Source organism: Schistosoma haematobium, chromosome 7, assembly GCF_000699445.3.
Source record: "Schistosoma haematobium chromosome 7, whole genome shotgun sequence".
Taxonomy (NCBI): domain Eukaryota; kingdom Metazoa; phylum Platyhelminthes; class Trematoda; order Strigeidida; family Schistosomatidae; genus Schistosoma; species Schistosoma haematobium.
Window position 1 is genome coordinate 19,185,065 of NC_067202.1, and position 18,860 is coordinate 19,203,924.

Here is an 18,860-nt window from a genome sequence, read left to right on the forward strand (position 1 = left end):
CACTAAGACCTGAATTCAATATATATCGCTGTAAACATTAGGGTGTTATGCGCTAACCCGATTGCTCGAGTCACCATTTGACCGGTGTAACAGGGATTGATTAATATTCAGTCTTATGCATTAGTACTGAAAAACACACACTTCATGAATAATAAATATTATATTCGTTAAATAACCCGCTGCTATCTGGACCTATTTCCATCTTTCGTCAGCCATTAGTTTTCTTAAACAAAGATCTTAGTTCCAATATATTGTGTTTAAAAAATAACATTCATTCTCCGACACCTACGCAGTTGGTTAATTGTCCAGTGCTATCTTTTCGTAACTGTCGATTTAAGATTGTCAAGTAGATCTGTTTGAGAAAATCATTATTGTAGTAATTTTATGAAATTGATTGCATCCTCTTAATGAATACACTTCAAATCAGCTTTAAAAATGTGTTTTGAGTTATAAAATATAAAGATTGATAAATATTTATATAAATCTGTAACAGAACAGTATACCTGAGCATCAACACAAGCACCATTGTTCAATAGAAGGCTGAGCAGTCCACCATCGCCATCTTCAGCTGCATAATGCAGTGGAGTATTTCCAAATGTATCGCGCGCATCAATTTGTGCCCCAGCATTTAACTTAGATTTTTGAAAATATGTATACATATATATATCAAATTATTGTCAACAAAATGTTGAAGAATGACAATAATTAAGGTAAAATAGATTACAGTACAGTAATTTGTTTGTGAGAATCGTGTAATATGAAGTAAATCTCCATCACGTACTAACATTGATGGAGCTACTTCTGGAAACCAGAGAGCCTTAAATAGGTGGTTCGTCTCCATCTGTACTGCTCACCTAAAACCCTAATAGAGACTAAACTCAGAGTCTTAACTCATTATAGGCAGCCTGTTTCCTTAAGATTACATCCAAAGATCTACATTATAAACTTAATTAAGTTTGTGATATAGAATGATGATCATCGAATATCGTCAGTGATGACTGTTTTACTTCAAATAAGGTTGAACTTCACTAATCAAAACTTTTCACTAGGATTTCGGAAATTCATTTACAAATCAGCATATATATATATATATATATATATATATATATATATATGAAATGTTCCTAAGGTCGTTAGCTGAAGGCACAAAGTCTAGATAAATGTCTGATCTTCTGATTTGTACTTCACTTCATCTGCCCTACCGATTTTAAAAATTCTAATTAGAATCATAATGAATTATGAGAGACCGACCATTTTATTTTCTAAAAGGTGAGAAACACTATCTATTGATATTTTAATGAAGGGTAAGGGATCATCAGGATGAAAGGTTTGTGGGGAAGAGATTGTATTTGATCGATCGCTTTCAACCGCCTAAAATCTCAACACGTAGCATATGATTTCTAGTAACTTAAAATAGTAGGTACATTAAAACTTGATAGCTAGAATTCGATTAGGATGGATGAATAAATGTGATGTACTGTCATTATTCAGTGATATGTCAATGTATAAAATGTATCTAATGCACTTCTTCACTTGGAACTAACATCATTGGAATATATCCCATTCATACGGATGAATTGTTAGATTTATATCTAAATTTTAGGTAGAAAGTATGAACAAAATCTGAGTAAAAGAAAAGTTTGTGTTAACACATTGTCCGGACGTTCCATGTACCTGTAAAAATTGTTGTTCAGGTTGCTAGAAGAGGCAGCGACCTCGTGACTTCCTAAGGAACTCGGTTTTTACCATGAAGCGTCATAGTTCTTCTAAATGAAGACCTTCTAACTCCTAGGGCAGAGTTTAAATTGTTTGAATTATTTTTTCTGGTTAGCATTTTTTAGCGATTTAGTTTTCTACGGGATGGGATCGCTAACCCCATGGCCCAACCCTCCTCCTTTATCGGGCTTTGGACCGGCATTAACTCTAAAAGAGCTACAGGCTACAAGAACACATTACGTTGGGAAATAGAAGGGGATATGATAAGGATGAATAACAACTGGAACGAGCTTTAAAGGATTGCCCAGGACAGGGTTGGATGGAGAGTACTGGTGGGCGGCCTATGCTCCTCCACAAGGAGTAACAGGCGTAAGTAAGTTGTGTTAATAGTTGTGGAAATTTAAAAGTATATTAGATGTATTATTAAATTTATTAAAATTAATTAAGTTTCCTTAAATCGACTCAACTGTACATGAAATCGTGGATAAAGAGTTTCAAACGAGGACAAAATATTTGTTTAATTCCCTTTTTTTTAAAAAAAAATTTAATAAACCATTTAGATAACAAGACAATGTATGAAATAGAACAACCACCTAGATCCAGAGTATTTATCTCTACAGTTAGCGTCAAATCATCTAATATCAGCATATAATTCAAACATTATCAATATAGACACACAACATGTAAAACATACCAACATTTGAAGACATGATACTTGTTGACGTAAAGCAGCATAATGAACTGGACGACGTTGTAATGTACAAGTAGGTTGATGTACATTAACACCATTTTGTATAAGATAATGTAACATAGCTAAATTTCCTTTATAGGCTACTAAATGTACTGGACATAGATCTGTATGATTTCTTTTACGAACCTTTCAATAAAATAATAAATAAAATAGTTTAATGAATATAGAATGATTCAATTTGTTTATTGATGATAAATTACTTTATCAATAACGGTGTTACGTTTTAAAGAAATGAAGGGTATTCAGATAAAATGGTCATTATTTATTGGATGAGTTATTTCACTGAAAACTTTCAAGAAAGGAAGTTAGGTTTTATTATTCACGTTTAATTCAATTGACCATGTAATCGAAATATTGTGTAACAGAATTTATAGCTTAGCAACTGAGCCAAAAATAAATAAGGAGCATTATAAGAAAAGATGGATAGTGGCTAGCAGTGGAATCCAGGACGCGCGTTTCGTCCTGTTTGGGACTCGTCAACTGGATGTACCTACACCTCAGAGTTGATCTTCACTCTGGGACTGGAACTCAGTACCGTTCGCTTCAAACGCCATCGCGTTATCCACTTAGCTACTGAGTCCTGATAGCCACTTGCTTGTACTATGGGGTGAAGTTTAATTCACTTAATATTGTTTTTACTTGAATCTTCCCATTGATGTTTTAGGTACTGAGTTCGAGTCCCAGAGTGAACATGAACTCTGAGGTGCAGGTACACCTAGCTGACGAGTCCCAAGCAGGAAGAAACGCGCGTCCTGGCTTCCACTGCTAGCCACTACCCATCTTTGCTTATAATGCATACGCATAGTATGCACATATGCCAATAAGAGACTGATCAATTTCAGTTTTAAAACATCAATGGGAAGGTTCAAGTAAAAACAATATTAAGTGAAATAATTAAGGAGCGTTTCAAGTTTCAGAAAGTGATTGATAGAAAGAAACAGAAAAAAGTATACTGTTCTATTTGTGAATTAACACTAGGATAAAAGTAAATAAAATAATTTCAATAATTGAGATCATGAGTCAATTGAAGCTAGACCATCATAGAAAATCTGGAAGTATTTTATGAGGGACTCCTCGACAGTGCGCATCCACGACCTCGCCTCTCGAGATTTGAACCCAGGACCTATTGGTCTAGCGCGCGAACACTTAACCTCTAAACTACTGAACCGGTACGGTGATCTAACCTCAATTGACTCGTGATCTCAACTATTAAAATTACTATAATATCCACAAAACCCATCAGATAATCTAATTCTTCTGCTCATTGAGATATCAACATCTATATTATTTTTATTTATAACAATCTACCCAATGCTCAATTTATTCGGAATTATCAAGTTGAACCTTAATAATGATACCTACGTTGTTTAAATTTATTTTAATTGAATAATTATCTCTATTATCCATATGTATTCACAAGCTTAAAACTTATTGAAAAGTTAATCACTTGAAAATTTTAAAGGAATCCTTATATTAGTTGATTTATTTTCTTTCCTTCTTACTTATGCTTTTTTACAAACTCACTGTGCTTTCACTTGATGTTGCTTACTTTTATCTCCTCATTGTTGTCTAGGACTGCAATTGATCAATCTCTTGTCGGCATATGTACATCCTGTGCGGATTGCCTGTGATATTGCCTTAAGTTACAAGTTTCATAAGTAAAGGTGGATAGTGGTTAGCAGTGGAATCTAGTTTGATGCGCGTTTCGTCCTATTTCGGATTCGTCAGCCGATTGTACCTGCATCTCAGAGGTGATGTTCACTCCGGGACTCGAACCCAATACCGTTCGCTTCAAACGCCATCGCGCTATCCACTTAGCTACTGATTACAATTAAAGTCATGAATCTAATGTGTTATGCGATGAGAGAATATAACACTGAGGTAATAATGGTTAAAAATGCTTCCGAATGAATCTTAATATCAACTCATTGTTATAAAAAACTTGTTTATACATAACTTTATAAAAATTTACAACTTGAGTAAATTTAATGCTGAACTTTGTTGAAATATGTTCTATTTACTGGTAAAGATCTTTTACTCCTTTCGACATAGTGATTATCATTATTTCATAATATACATCATGGATTGATATACGTCCGACAACAATTGAAAACCAGGAAGAACTAGTTAACTGCTCTATCAGAGCATGAAACCCAGCAGAATTAAATCCAGGTCCTTTAGGTCTCACAGCAGGTGCTTAACTTTCATTACATCAACTCAATATCTAATAGTTTATAAATTTAAGTTTAGTTAATTTGCGATATTGTCCGTTCAGTGATTGAGAGACCTGTAGGTCCCAGATTAGATTGTTGGTGGGTTATTGGATGTTCAGTGCTGGGATCCTGACACAAGGATGAAACAGTTTTCTAGTGTCATTTGGTCTGCAGCAGTCGTTTAACTAAAATCAGTCCGTAATTTAAATGATAAAATCAACAATTTCCACAAAACCCCCTGTTATGTATTATGGCTGCAGACTAATATCGCGTGATAAAACCACCAATCAGAATCCCGACAGATATGGTCTAGCATCTCAGAGTTGACTAATTACACGTCCAACTAGCACTAGCAACCTTGAATCAACTGCTAAGTTTTTGTTGGTCCATGGTTCGCAAGTTCTCTTTCTTCCGTCCCTTCGAATTCATAAGTCCGTAACCAGCTTCCAGTATTCCATGTTATATTTCAAGCAGACGTAGTTTATATACAGGCACAGGCTACATCACATCATGAAATGAAAAATGACAAATATACGTGATCGAGACAAAAAGCGGATGCGATTAGGGGAGACTAACTAACAAAATGGAAGCAGGTCAAGAATAGCAAATCGCACAACAGTAGTCAACGGGTCATTCGAAAACTTAAATATATTTACTTAATACTTATACAATAAGAATACAGACAACCATAGTTCATAAATTAGTCCTAAAAACTACCATCCTTTTAGTCTCCGTTCTGACATAAGAATCCATAAAATAGATTTGTTGCTGTCATTATTTAAAGATAGAAATTAGAAATTCTTAAAATAAGACTAGAGGTTATCATATCTGGAAATCCCAACTGAATTTCTATTAGTAAGAGAGATTTGTGGAGGTTATAATATTTTGCACAATTGAAATAACGAGTCTATCTAAGATAGTTCACCATTGAAAACTTCAAAACACTGGACGGTCGATTCGTCCTTGTATGAGACTCCTCAGCTGTGCACATGCACGATCCCTCACGCGGTACTCGAACACAGGACCTATGGTCTTGGGCGCTTTTTAGTTAAAACGTTAAGCGTCCACGTGCAAAACTAAAGGTTCTAGGTTCAAGTAGAACGTGCGAGACCGTGGATGTGCAACACTGAGGAGATTCATACTAGAACAAAATGGCCATCCATTACTTCCAAGTTTTTAATGGTAATCTATCTTAGATCGACTCATGATTTAAATGATGTAAATTTCTAATACTCTAATAACTAACATTATTAACAAATCTATATTTTTCTGATTGATTATCAAGTTCTTTTAGTATGAACTGTCCTTGATGGGTACTACTTCTTGTGAATGATAGTCGCATATGCATATATGTACTAAAGTGCATGATATGCATAATAAGATCACACTTCATTATCATCGTCATCATCATCAAGATCACCATCATCATCTTTTCTATCCATTTTTTTTCAGTTATGGGGAAGAAATCAACTAAAAAATATTCTTTGTTACATTGATTTACATTTGTTTTTGGCGCGCATATACGTGCGTACGTGCCTCATTCACATCTAAGGACAAATTATTATTATATAAACTTCCTTATTTCATTGAAACACTAAAGTAAAAGAAAATAAAATCGATCTACCTGTTTTATGCATAAGTGTGTCTATCAACTATCTACTAAATGGATAAACAGGAATGTGATGTGTTATGTGTAAATAGGTGGACAGTAACAACAGCAAAAAAAGAAAACTAAACTAGTAACCAAAATGACCTCAATGATACAGGAGAAATTATTTAGTAAACAAGAAAAGTAAAGAAAAGAAAAGCATAAAAGAAGTTTATACCTTGTGATGAAGTTCAGTCATGATATTTATTTTATACACCATATAATTTCATATAAATCTATCATACATTTGATAGTGTTTGGTTGTATCTTCCTATCGTAGTTTATGACTACAATTGATCAATCTCTTGTTAGTATATGTGCATCCAGTGTGGATTGCCTCGATATGACCCTAAGTCACGAGAAAAAATGGATAGTGGCTAGTCGTGGAATCCAGGACACGTGTTTCGTCCTATTTAGGACGCGTCAGCTGGATGTACCTGAATCTCAGAGTTGATATTTCATATTATGAAATAGATAATCTAGGAAAACAGTTTGGCATGAAAAGGTCATACCGCTTAATCTCAATTGTTGATTGATTAATGTTAGGCAATTGAAAACAATCGTTAGAATGTTCTACACTTGTACATTTTGTGTTAGTTCTACAAGAAAACTATCAATCTTTTCCAACTTTTTAGTTTCCTGGAAATGAATTGCTCGCCAAATGTCTTATTATATTTTGTGAAGTCACTGATAATAAGTTATTAAAGCCCAGTGTTGTGTTAGACAGAAATAGGTTACTGATTAGGTAGAGTTACAGAATTTGTTAACCAATGTTTCATAATAGATTTGTTGCTAAGAATTGCCTTGATTCACTTACACTACATATCAAGGTTTAAGTAGTCCCTATGGTTATTCAGTTTTCGTCAACAGATTTTATCTGTCACTGAAACCTACAAAATGAACTGATATGTTAGCGAGGAATATTAATCTAAATGCGTTCATGAATATATCCTCCTGGAAAAATCTATGTGAACATATAGATATATCGAAAAAGTACGCATAACAAACGAGTGCATGTATCATTTAATGATTTCAAGAAAATAAACTAAAATAAATTGGTTGAGACTATAATTTATGGACGACATTTGAGCGACGCCAGGCTGACCTTGAGAGTACCCACCTAATAACCAGGACGAAATAAGGGTTATAAACCAATATGAGTAATTAGAATTATGATTTACAATTGATGATTAAGGTTAGGAATTAGATTTATGGTTCTCATCACGAACAGAAATCAACTAAAATGCCAACACCCTATTTATTCAAATGGATGAGTGGACTTCGCACCAAAATCCGAGACTCATTATCTTATACGTGATTGGTTCGTCCATAAATTGTAATCTCGCCATAAAATGTACATTACAATTTCATATCTATTGAATTACATATAAAGTTATATCAAATGATATGGATTGAATGTAATCCTTATGTTTCAATCATGTATATTCGACCTCAGAGTTGTTAATTAACTAACATGTATTATATTAGATAGTTCGTATTATGGTTTTATTATATTTTCTAAGTTAAATATGTTTATGTGAGTTTGTTTGATTGTCAAATGATGATGCTATGACAACAACCATAGATTGAACAACGTAATTTTGCCAAGTTTCATTTACAATGAAATATTTATCATGTAGCAAGATAATGTCTAATGTAATAACAGCAGAAACTTTAAAGCACTTAGTTCCTTTTATAAATTTTGACAGAAAAATGAGAAGACAGATTTGATTCAGAAAATATGTGATATATTTGCGCTATACATTTCGAACAATCTGGTCACACATATAATTGCCAAGGTATTTTATGTGAAAATTAATAAAGGTCAATGAAACCACGGGCTCAAGTAAATAAAGTGATAATTGAGACCATGAAACAAATGATGTTAGAGCACCATTGAAAAACTGGAATCAATAGATGGTCGTTTCATCCTAGTATGAAACTCATCAGCAGTGCACATCCCTATACTGATAATTATCATGTGCCCACTAGTGACTAGCCTCAAAATGGATTTCTCGCAGTTTAGTCTAAAGATTTGACCAGTGAAGTTCAACAGCATCTGTTGTGGGGCAGTTACTGACTGGAGACAGTGGAGGATGGTCACGCAATATCATCGATTAGTTGAAGTTAAACATTAACACCGTTGGATGCCAGCGCAGTGGTCTAGCGGTTAAGTGTTCGTGTGCAAGATCGAGGGTCCTGTTTTCGACTCCTGCATGCGGGATCGTGGATGCGCACTATTGCGGAGTCCCATACGAGAATGAAACGACCGTCCAGTGCTTCCAGGTTTTCAATTAGGGTTGGTTTGAATTTACGAACAGCCAAGGAATTTATCCTCCTTTCGACTCAAAAGTATGTCTTTAAAGAGCAATCAGTTATTACTTTCTTCCTCTTAAGTCATAACGATATCATTCTATACGTTATTGAGTTTATCTAGCTCAAATCTTCTCCACCATCTCAAAATCATATGAGCGTAATACGCTTCTCCTTGTTCGAAAATGGGAGAATTTCGCCAAAAGGCAGGCTTCCACTCGAGAACAACTGTATTTTCTCCATGAGTGTCTTCGCCAGCATGTTCTACCAACAAGCGTAAAATATAGACCTCCAATCAACTGCCTATTAGGATCGAAAATAGCTGAGCAAAGTGGAAGAAAAATGGTACACCTAATGATAACGGATACACACTACAGGATCCGCAAATACCAACACGTCATAGAGGACCAAAAGATGAAGCTACAAAGGACACTCACGTCAGAACATTTGGAAATCTTGACAACAGCCATCGAGATATCATGCAAACGACACAGAGAACAAAGAAGAAACACCTTAAAGAAAAAAACTAATCAAGCTTTCAAAAGCACCCATGGAAGAAAACAGAAACAACTGCGTGATCTATTTGGTGCCCCTTTGTATTAATATTTATGTATTCAAATAAACAAATAAATATATAATATCAACTTACATGACTTAATCTGGCATTAATATCAATTTTATGTATTTCAACTAATCGTTTTGATTCTGATATATTATTATTAATTAATGAATCATAAAATGCCAATCCTGGTATTGTTGTATTAGATGCCATTTATATGTACAATTTAATAAACTCTACAATATATATGAGAAAACAATAATAAATAAATAAAATAACATAATTATTTGTTTCTATGCCTTGTTCGTTAGAAACTAATCATAACATTCAAAATCAAAGCATTAAACAACTAGTTTGCCCTAGTATAAAACTGCTCAGAAGTGTATACACATAGTTCCATTAGCAATTGAATACAAGAGCTATTTAATCATAAATAATCAATTCCATTCATTAATATTCGTCGACTAATTGCAGCTAAATATATATCAATAATTGGATGTTGCTTCAGTAGTTCAAAAGCTAAGCGCTTGTCATGAGATCTGATGGTCTTTAGCTAGACTTCCAGAGTTTGTAGATGTACACTAATGTGAGGTTTTATACCAAGATGAAAAAGTTGTGTAATGCCTCTAGTTATCATTAATTGTTTAACTATAATCAGTCCATGGTGTTAACAATAAATGTATCATTTGTATCGGCTTGTATATATATATATATATTGTTGTTGATATTTAGTACTGAATTTGATCAGTATCTGTCAGCTTCTTTTAATGAATATCCTAATAACATTTTTATTTAAAAACTGATAAATGTTTGGAAGAGGAAAGAAAAAACAAAATATGAAACGTTGACGACTATTATTTGATGAATTAGTTAGTGTTCATATGAATCAGTATTAACTAAACAATTGTTTTATATAATATTTTTATTTAGTTCGAATTCCAAGCTATTTCTTTTGTAATTTCAATAGTTGAGATCATGAGTGAATTGAAGCTAGACCACCATAGACAACCTGGAAGCAATGGACGGCCCTTTCGTCCTATTTTAGGACACTTCAGCAGTGCACATCCAGTGCTTCCAGGTTTTCCATGATCGTCTACCTCCGATTGACTGATGATTTCAACTAATGAAATTACTATAATATTCACGAAAATTCCTCCTGATATTTCTTTTGTACTGTCGAATGTCAGTACATTTTTTAAGATTCATATATCACAGTTGATCAATAATAAACCATCTGCTCAAACCTATCTCTTCATTATGTACAGATTGGAATTTATTGTTTAAGCTGCAGTTTATGTATTACATTTTGTGTTTGAATAAAAAAATCCACTGGCAAGACTATGATTTATGGATGAACCAATCAGATTTAACATGTCTTGGAATTTGAAGCGAAATTCATTTAGCTATTCGGCTAAATGACGTTTTGGCATCTTAGTTGATGTCAGTTGGTGATGAAAACCATAAACCTAATTCTTAATCCCTAATCATCAATTTTAAATGGTTATTGCAATTCATTGCATTAGGTTATAACCTTCATTTAATTGTAGTTAGGAGGTGGACATTCTCAAGGTCATTTTGGTGTCATTTAAAGGTCGTCCATAAATTGTAGTCTCATTAATTCACTTTTTACAATTCACCTGACTACCTCGTGTTCTGAAAGAAGGTTTAAGAACGTATGGATTTACGTAGCCTAGAGATCTTATGACAAAAGAAAGAACAAAATTATACTAACAGTTAATCATCAAATCCAATCGTTAATAGAAAAAAACTGGAAAAGACAAATTCTATCAAACAGTATTACTCTTTACTAACAACAAAAGTTAATGTAAAGTTATTCAAATGATACATATATATAGACACTGTAGTTATACCTGGAATATAATGAAACTTTAATCAGATTTTCAAATAATTACTAACCTAAATTTACATATTGTAAGTAACGAATTCATCAAAAATGACCATGACCTTGTAAAAGATCAATCCTATCTGTTAATTATGCAATAACCTCTAATATACAATGTGTTCTATGTGATGAGATGAATACATGCAAGCAGAATTCGATTTTAATGAAATTCATCTTAAAATCAGTGTTTATTTGTGTATTTTAGTGGAATACTGTGACTGATAACATCATCAAATTCGTGAATGAAGCAGTTGCATATCAATGATATGACTTGGTTTACAAACTTCATTACATTTTGATTGGTATTTTCATCTCGGATAGTCGAATTACATTTCCAAAGAAGAAAATTAACTAATTCAATCAGTCAGTAGATAGTCGTTTGTATCTCTTTTCAGTTGTTTTGGTAATCTTTTAAGATGTACGAATCTAAACCCATACTCATTTATCCCAAGCCATAAAGTGATGCTGATTGATTGACTGACTTATATAAAAAGTAAATAAGGTGAAATGAGAAATGTAAAAATGATTATTTGTTTCTGAGTTGTCCCCAAGAAGTTAACTGTGAACAAGAAGTGAAATTTTGAAGCACACAACTGATAGACAGATGTTCAATATCAAGTAAATAAAAGAGAGTGTAAAGAGTATACTACAACAAACATGAAATCATATAACTTTTCTGTTCAACCTACTACTAATAAGCTAATTTAAACCAAAACTAATAATGGATGGGTTTCCTGTTTGATGATGCACAGACGTTTAAACGAATTTCTGATATCTGGACTGAATGTCTTAAAAGAAATAATAACAACTAATGCATATCTTCTATCTTCTGCTTAGTTTAACAGTCCACTAGCATTTCATAACTGTAAGTAATGATATAATTTTATTGAATTCTTAAAATCTTAAACTTTCTCACCTTTATTCAAAAGAAATATAAGTGGAAAGTTAGTAACTAATACACTGAATGATCATACACCCAATATGATGTTAGAAATGATAAAAAGGAAAGCCTGGGCTAACATTTCATGCTAATTAGCACCTACCAGTACAGTTTAGTTGGACTCTTAAAAATACTGGTGTTGCAGTACGGTTTGAGCCATAAACAAATAATCGGTAAGAATATAATTTATGGACGACCTTTGAGTGACTCTAAAAAGACCTTGAGAATGTTCACCTACATACTATGGCTAAATGAGAGTTATAAACCAGCCAAAACTCAAAACCTGTTATCGTAAATCTTATTGGTTCGCGTATAAATTATAGTCTCGCCAAATAATCTACTTAAAGTAATCTAAAATCCTGTTGTCTAGACGTAAATTGAAATGTAATCACTATGACTATGACTAGTCATAGTATAAATCAATATTTTTCAATAGTTCTTCTGTGTAAGTTAATGTGTAATATGAACTTGGCACATTCAATCACTTCATAATGAAATCGAATATAAATTAAAGATGAATTTCGTATATTTGAGGGTGTTCTACCAATTTGTTTGGTTATATGATAAGATTATATTACATAAAGTAACAGAACTTGTAATTTACCAACTAAAATGAATTACTAGCCATTGAGTAAAATTTTATCATTATCAGAATGAGGGTTTATGGAGATTGTAGTAATTTTAATAGCTGAATTGATGAATTGATTTAAGGTAGACGTCCATTGCGTCTTACTATGGGACCCCTCAGAAGTGTGCATCTACGATTCCACATGAGGGACTCGAACCCGGGGTCCTAGGTTTCGCGCGCAAACGCTTAACCCCTAGATCACTCAGTCGGCACCTAACAGTGCCTAACATCAATCGATTCATGATTTTCATCAACCATTCACCCATTGTCTGAGGTAGATACCTGTCTCTATTCGACAAATTGAACTCTACTGGCCATGGCTTCTCACTAGAATTAAATGAAATCCATTTTGAAGTCAGTCACTATTGAGCACATGGTTGTTAATATCAGAACTACTACAATCTCCACAAACCCCGAATCTGATCCTGGGTTTGAGACCGTCGTGTGAGATCGTGGATGAGCATTGCTGAAGACAAAACCGTCGTCCAGTGCTTCCAGGTTTTCAATGGTGGTCTATCTTAGATTGACTCATGAATTCAACCATTGAAATTTTATCAGCAAAGTAATTGAAAATAAATTTTTGAAACATGAATTTAGTAATGTTAAAATATTTTAACCATTAGCAAGAAATACATAATGCAATATCTTTTACAATACCGAATATTTGCATAGAAACTCATTCAAGATGATAGCTGTGATTTGAGTACCAGAATACATTTCTTCAAAGATGATATTCATGTCTAATCAGATATATTCAAAGCATTATAACTAATAGATATGTACGATAAAATCAACTTAACTAGTTTGATAGATAGAGAAAGAAAACAAGATCATAAGTATAGCCAGTTCCATTGATTGATTTCATGAAATATGATATTGAATGAAACTAGTCAAGTTATACACTAAGATGCTTAGAAGTATAGTTCTTCAATATAGATAGATAGATAGATAGATAGAAAGGACTCTTTAGTTACTCAATGGTGATTTGATAAATTCACATGATGATAAAACGGAATGTTTAATTTACTTTTAATAAAATATTTTTTGGTAAAAAGAAAATCTTTAAAACAACCAAGATTGATGATTCGAATGGTAAGTAAAGAAAAAAATAATTAAAGTTGTTACCAAGTTGTACGCCTTGTTTGATCTGTTTTGTTATAAACGGTACATAAACGTTAAATTTATAAACAAAAAACGAACAAACAAACAGAATCAATTAAATGACTTACTCTAAAGAAGTTCAGACAAGTTTCTTGGATGAAACTATGAAATGATTTCATTAAAAAAATAGTGAAATATAAAGATTAAATTTCCTAATCTATCATGAATCAATGTAAGTTGCTTCTTTAGAAAATTACTATATTATTAGAAAGGGGATTTTATGAAGATTGTATGAATTTGATAGCTGAGTCACACTTCCAACATCTTTTTTTAATTTCCTTTTTTCAGCTCGAAGTTGGTTTGTACTCTCCCACAGTAGGCTGTTGTTGATGGTATCTGATCAACGGCCATTGAGTGTCTTATGCAAACAACTGTTCATAAATACTTATACCTTTTTGATGATAGTTGCGATAGTTCTCCAAGTTTCAGCTCCGTATAATAGAACGAAGTGTCTTAACGTTCGTAATGAACATTCTGACTTTGACGTTAATTGACAATTGTTTCGAGTTCCATATGTTTTCCAACTGTAGGAATGCGGCCCTTGCTTACACATCTCCATCGGATCCTCTTTGTTCATCGATGATGCTTCCCAGGTACTTGAAAGATTCCATATCTTCCAGAGCTTCTCCATCAATTATGATTGGGTTTGCATATAGGTCATTTAAAAACATCTGTAGTACAATAAGTTTAACGTGGGACATTAGATGATCATGCATTGGCCTAAAAGTATCAAGCCCATCCAAAATCTGCGTTCCGGCCTTGGTCACTAGTGTATTACAATGGAGGATGAAATAATGTTCTATTACTCAAGAGAATTCAACTCTAATCATATCATAGAACATCAAGTACCTTAAGTAAGATTTTGGGAATTATATTCGCTGTTAACAGTATATCAGGAGAAAAGTTTTAAAACAGTAAATCATGATCAATATATTTACCCTGAATGATATGTCATTCATTTGCTTTTAAAATGATGTTAATTTTGAGCAGTAACTCTATCACTATTACCCTTCTGGACTTACATATGGGCGTTATTAATTATTCGTGGATTGTTTGAAGTTAGACATTACCACCATTTGTTGCCGGCTCAGTGGTCTACGGTTTAAGTGTTTGCGCGTGGGACCGAAGGTCGTGGGTCCGAACCCCGCGAGCCGAGCCGTGGATGTGTACTGCTGAGGAGTTCTATACTAGGAAAAACGGCTGTCCAATGATTCAAGGTTCTCCATGGTAGTTTAGCTTTGATTGACTCATGAATTCAACTATTACATTCCTATATTGATAAATATTACAAATATATCATTATTCTTATTATCAATAATGATTAGTTATTTCGAAATTATTAAGTTAAGCCTTCGTAATGATACCTACAAATAGTTTAGATGTTTACTAGTTACAACGAGGTAAATCTGTTAAATTTAAAAGAAACATTTGAAGTAACATCACAATGAATGAACGTTTGGATTAGCACGTAAAAGATTCTTGATATCATAGTAACTTTATAGTTACACTGAAGCTAGAGGATATTGGATCAAAACATGATCTGTGCTATATCGAAACATATGAAAAACGTTTGTGTTTGAATACAGTGTAGTGATTATTGTGATGTTTCATTGAAGATTTTTAGGTAATCTAGCTTAAAATTACTAGTAATAACACAATGACATCTACTTCTCATCTTTTATCAAATCCTTAGTTGTGTCATCCATCCAGCTAAGAGAACAAAACTCCACCAAAATTAGTTGTGTCATCTTTAACTTTTCATTCTTCTATCTGATTTGTTTGATTTCGTACTATGTTTCTCATGTTTAGATTTTCATTAAAATTTATATTGATCTTTTAACCTTTTGAGATGGTGAAGAAGATTTGTAGCTCAGGTGGATGATTTTGATGGAGTTTTGTTCTCTGAGTTGAATGGTTTGGTCATGGAGCTTTCATCGTTCTTCTGAATGACATCATCAGCACAAATTTCAGGTAGAAGTGAAGTGTTGGAATTTCTTCACATGTGATTCACAGCTTGTCTCTTAATCTTGCTAATCTCCTTTGAAATTGTTCTGAGGTATGGTCCAATAATATAAACTGGCATATACGTGTCAGATATTTTATTGCTAACTATGACTGACATGGGTAAACTGAATCAAATATGAAATGAATACAATGTTTGTTTTACATGATATTGAATTTATAGACAATACTTTCATTTCAATTCAAAATAAGAAAACACTTAAACACATCAATGTCTCTTCTTCGTTCTCACTATCAAATAAGAAGTATATCATGAATGATCAAGATATTTATTGTTGTTGAAAAACAAATCATTTTAACATTTCAGTCAGTTGAGTTTCAAGGATACAATGAAGCAAACTGAGGAAAATATCCTCTTGGTATTATTTGTGGTAAATAAGGATCCACTTGTTTCGTCGGTATGAGGTAAAGTTTAGCTGAGTTAATTTTTCAATAAGATAAAAATGTTATCGATGGAAGTTACAAATAATGACCGAAATGAAGCGCTATTAATAGTTGTTGCAGAGTGATGAGGTTATGATTCAATTTGAAGTGCCACATCATGAACTGGCTTTGTTTAGACAATCAATAAAAACAAAGAACCATTGGATAAGTGTTTCGTATTAATATATGACTCTTTAGTGACAGTGGGCATTTAAGATCATACGGGAAATCGAATCCAGGAACTTCAGACGTCAAAGCTCTTAACCTAATTAAAATCAGTCCTTGATATAAAAATCCAATGAATTGAATGTCATTTATCACATATTCAATTGAAATGTCAAAATTTATGAAATATATAAAGATTCGAATTTTTAACATAGAGATTACACAATTATAATGAATTAATAGTTGAATTCATGCGTCAATTGAAGCTAGACCATCATGGAAAACCTAGAAGCTCTAGATGGACGTTCCGTCTTAGTATGGGACTCCTCTGCAGTGCGCATCCATGGGTTCACTCCTCGGGACTCGAATCCAGGACCTGTCTCGCTTACTGCCGAGGAGTTACATACTAGGACGAAACGGACGTCCAGTGCTTCAAAGTTTTCCATGAAGAATCAAATTTCCAAGAATCAAATTATTTAAGGATTCATTTTATTGATGATGGTTACCAGTATCTACGTCTAATGTGCAAGGACTAAACGAAAGACTTTGCGGTATGCTGTACTTGTTATACTATTGTACTGAACGAGAACACAAATGGGGACAATCGAATGTATTTTAATATAAAATTACAGAACGTCTTAGCAAAATCTGAGAACCATATAGTAAATACTTCATTCTGCAAAATGTCAATCAATCGTCTTAGACTTCATTGTTCCTTTGTTTCCACACCAGTCATTCTCTATTCTCGTTCTCTTTCCTTCGATCGTCTTAACCTTCTGCTGTCAAGCCTTTTACTTTCTATTGATGATACATACTACTTATATCTATCGACTTCAGTAGCACACACTACAGTACGGCTGCAGTCAGCTGGTAGAAAAGTATGTATTCATTTTATTCAGTATCTAAGACTTTGTGAGACCTAGAAAAAATTAGATATCCAATAAACCATCATTTCAGTCTCATACATATTGATTAATATAACCAAATATCAAAATCATATATCTGTCCTGACAATCCCATCTATGTAATAAAACTTGAATGTAATCTAATATTGTGAAATTAAGGAATATATTCTGTGAATATTCATAGTTTTCCACTTTAAGTAGACATTCATCAAAGTGAAAGTGTTTTAGTATCTAGTGATGAATAGGACAGAACATTGTGGTTTTTCTGTTTAACCAATTTATTATCAGCATAAACATTAGCTGTTTGGATCCCATTTGCGAAATCTTATCCACAGATCATATCATGACATATAGTGGATAGAATTCAGTCAATATTTATACAGAATTTATGAAGGCTTGCATAATTCCACAAATGAAATCATTCCATTCTATAAAGCACTCAACAAAAAAAAACACAACTTAGTTGTAAACACTTTTTGGAATGTTAAATATACATTCAATTGAATTCATCGACTACATATTCTAAGCGGTTTGTTTGAATATCTGGGCTACTTGTTCTTTCCATCTAAATATTTCATTAAATTATTTGTTTTCTTGTTTGTTTTCACACATCATTATACCCCATTAGTCGCATAACCTATTCAAGAGCGTTTATGACAAATTGACGACATTTCCCTGTACAAGTGACAAGAAAAAGTACAATTATCCAAGATATTCTAGTGGCTAACAATATGCACTGAAAAAGGATGACCACTATTCAGATGTCAATTCCTGACACAATTAACATCTAACTGACGATCAAGGATTGATCAAGACATAACAAACGGGAACTTGTTGAAATACTTAATGCTTAGAATTCTATATTGTACCAAAAAGATATCGAATCAAACCATTCACAATAATAATCATAATCATAATGAATAATTCTTACTTGTTAATAATTGATATTTATTCTGTGTATAATCCTTTTTCCAAACTTTAACTTGATTATAATTTCAATGATGATACGTTAGTAATTTGATAACGTTTTGCCTTTGAACTAACTAACTTACTAACTAACTAACGTTTTTAACAGCTGGGCTAAATAAATTGATCCTAATTTTGGAAACTTTTTGTTTTTTTTCTTTCTTATCCAATCATAAACAGAGAATTTCAAGGTCAATTAGTCTAATATCGATTTGTAATTGATTTGAAAAAAAATTGTAAAAAAAAGAGGAAAATTACCTACTAGGGGAAGGATGTTTTGAATGATTAACAATGAACCAATAATCATCAAGTGAAAAGATAATATTTTATTGGTCTACATGTCAACTGAATGGAATGTCCCCTCTGACTACTTGATTATAAGTAGTATTGTTGATAGGTGTTAAATATCTTTTACAAGTGATTAATTATCATAAAGAGAGCAAGAACAAATATTGATGCAGAATAATGAATGGATTCATTTTATTTCGTCAGGTTCTCATCAGCTGCTTACAACCTAAAATATTTAAAATTCAACATTATTACATAT

The 18,860-nt window shown here is 32.8% G+C and overlaps 1 protein-coding gene across 1 annotated transcript in view; it reads right to left on the reverse strand.

Moving 5' to 3' along the window:
- The window catches only part of MS3_00009764 (uncharacterized protein), a 31,115-nt gene extending 12,585 nt beyond the window's left edge, over positions 1-18,530 (reverse strand). The window contains exons 1-5 of the mRNA XM_035733920.2: positions 18,279-18,530; positions 13,901-17,361; positions 9,291-9,436; positions 2,411-2,593; positions 504-632 (exon numbers count right to left, since the gene is read on the reverse strand). Of these exons, the coding sequence (XP_035590246.2) occupies positions 504-632; positions 2,411-2,593; positions 9,291-9,413 (435 nt within the window). The 5' untranslated portion in view covers positions 9,414-9,436; positions 13,901-17,361; positions 18,279-18,530. The remainder of the gene's footprint in view (positions 1-503; positions 633-2,410; positions 2,594-9,290; positions 9,437-13,900; positions 17,362-18,278) is intronic.
- Positions 18,531-18,860: the final 330 nt, after the last annotated feature.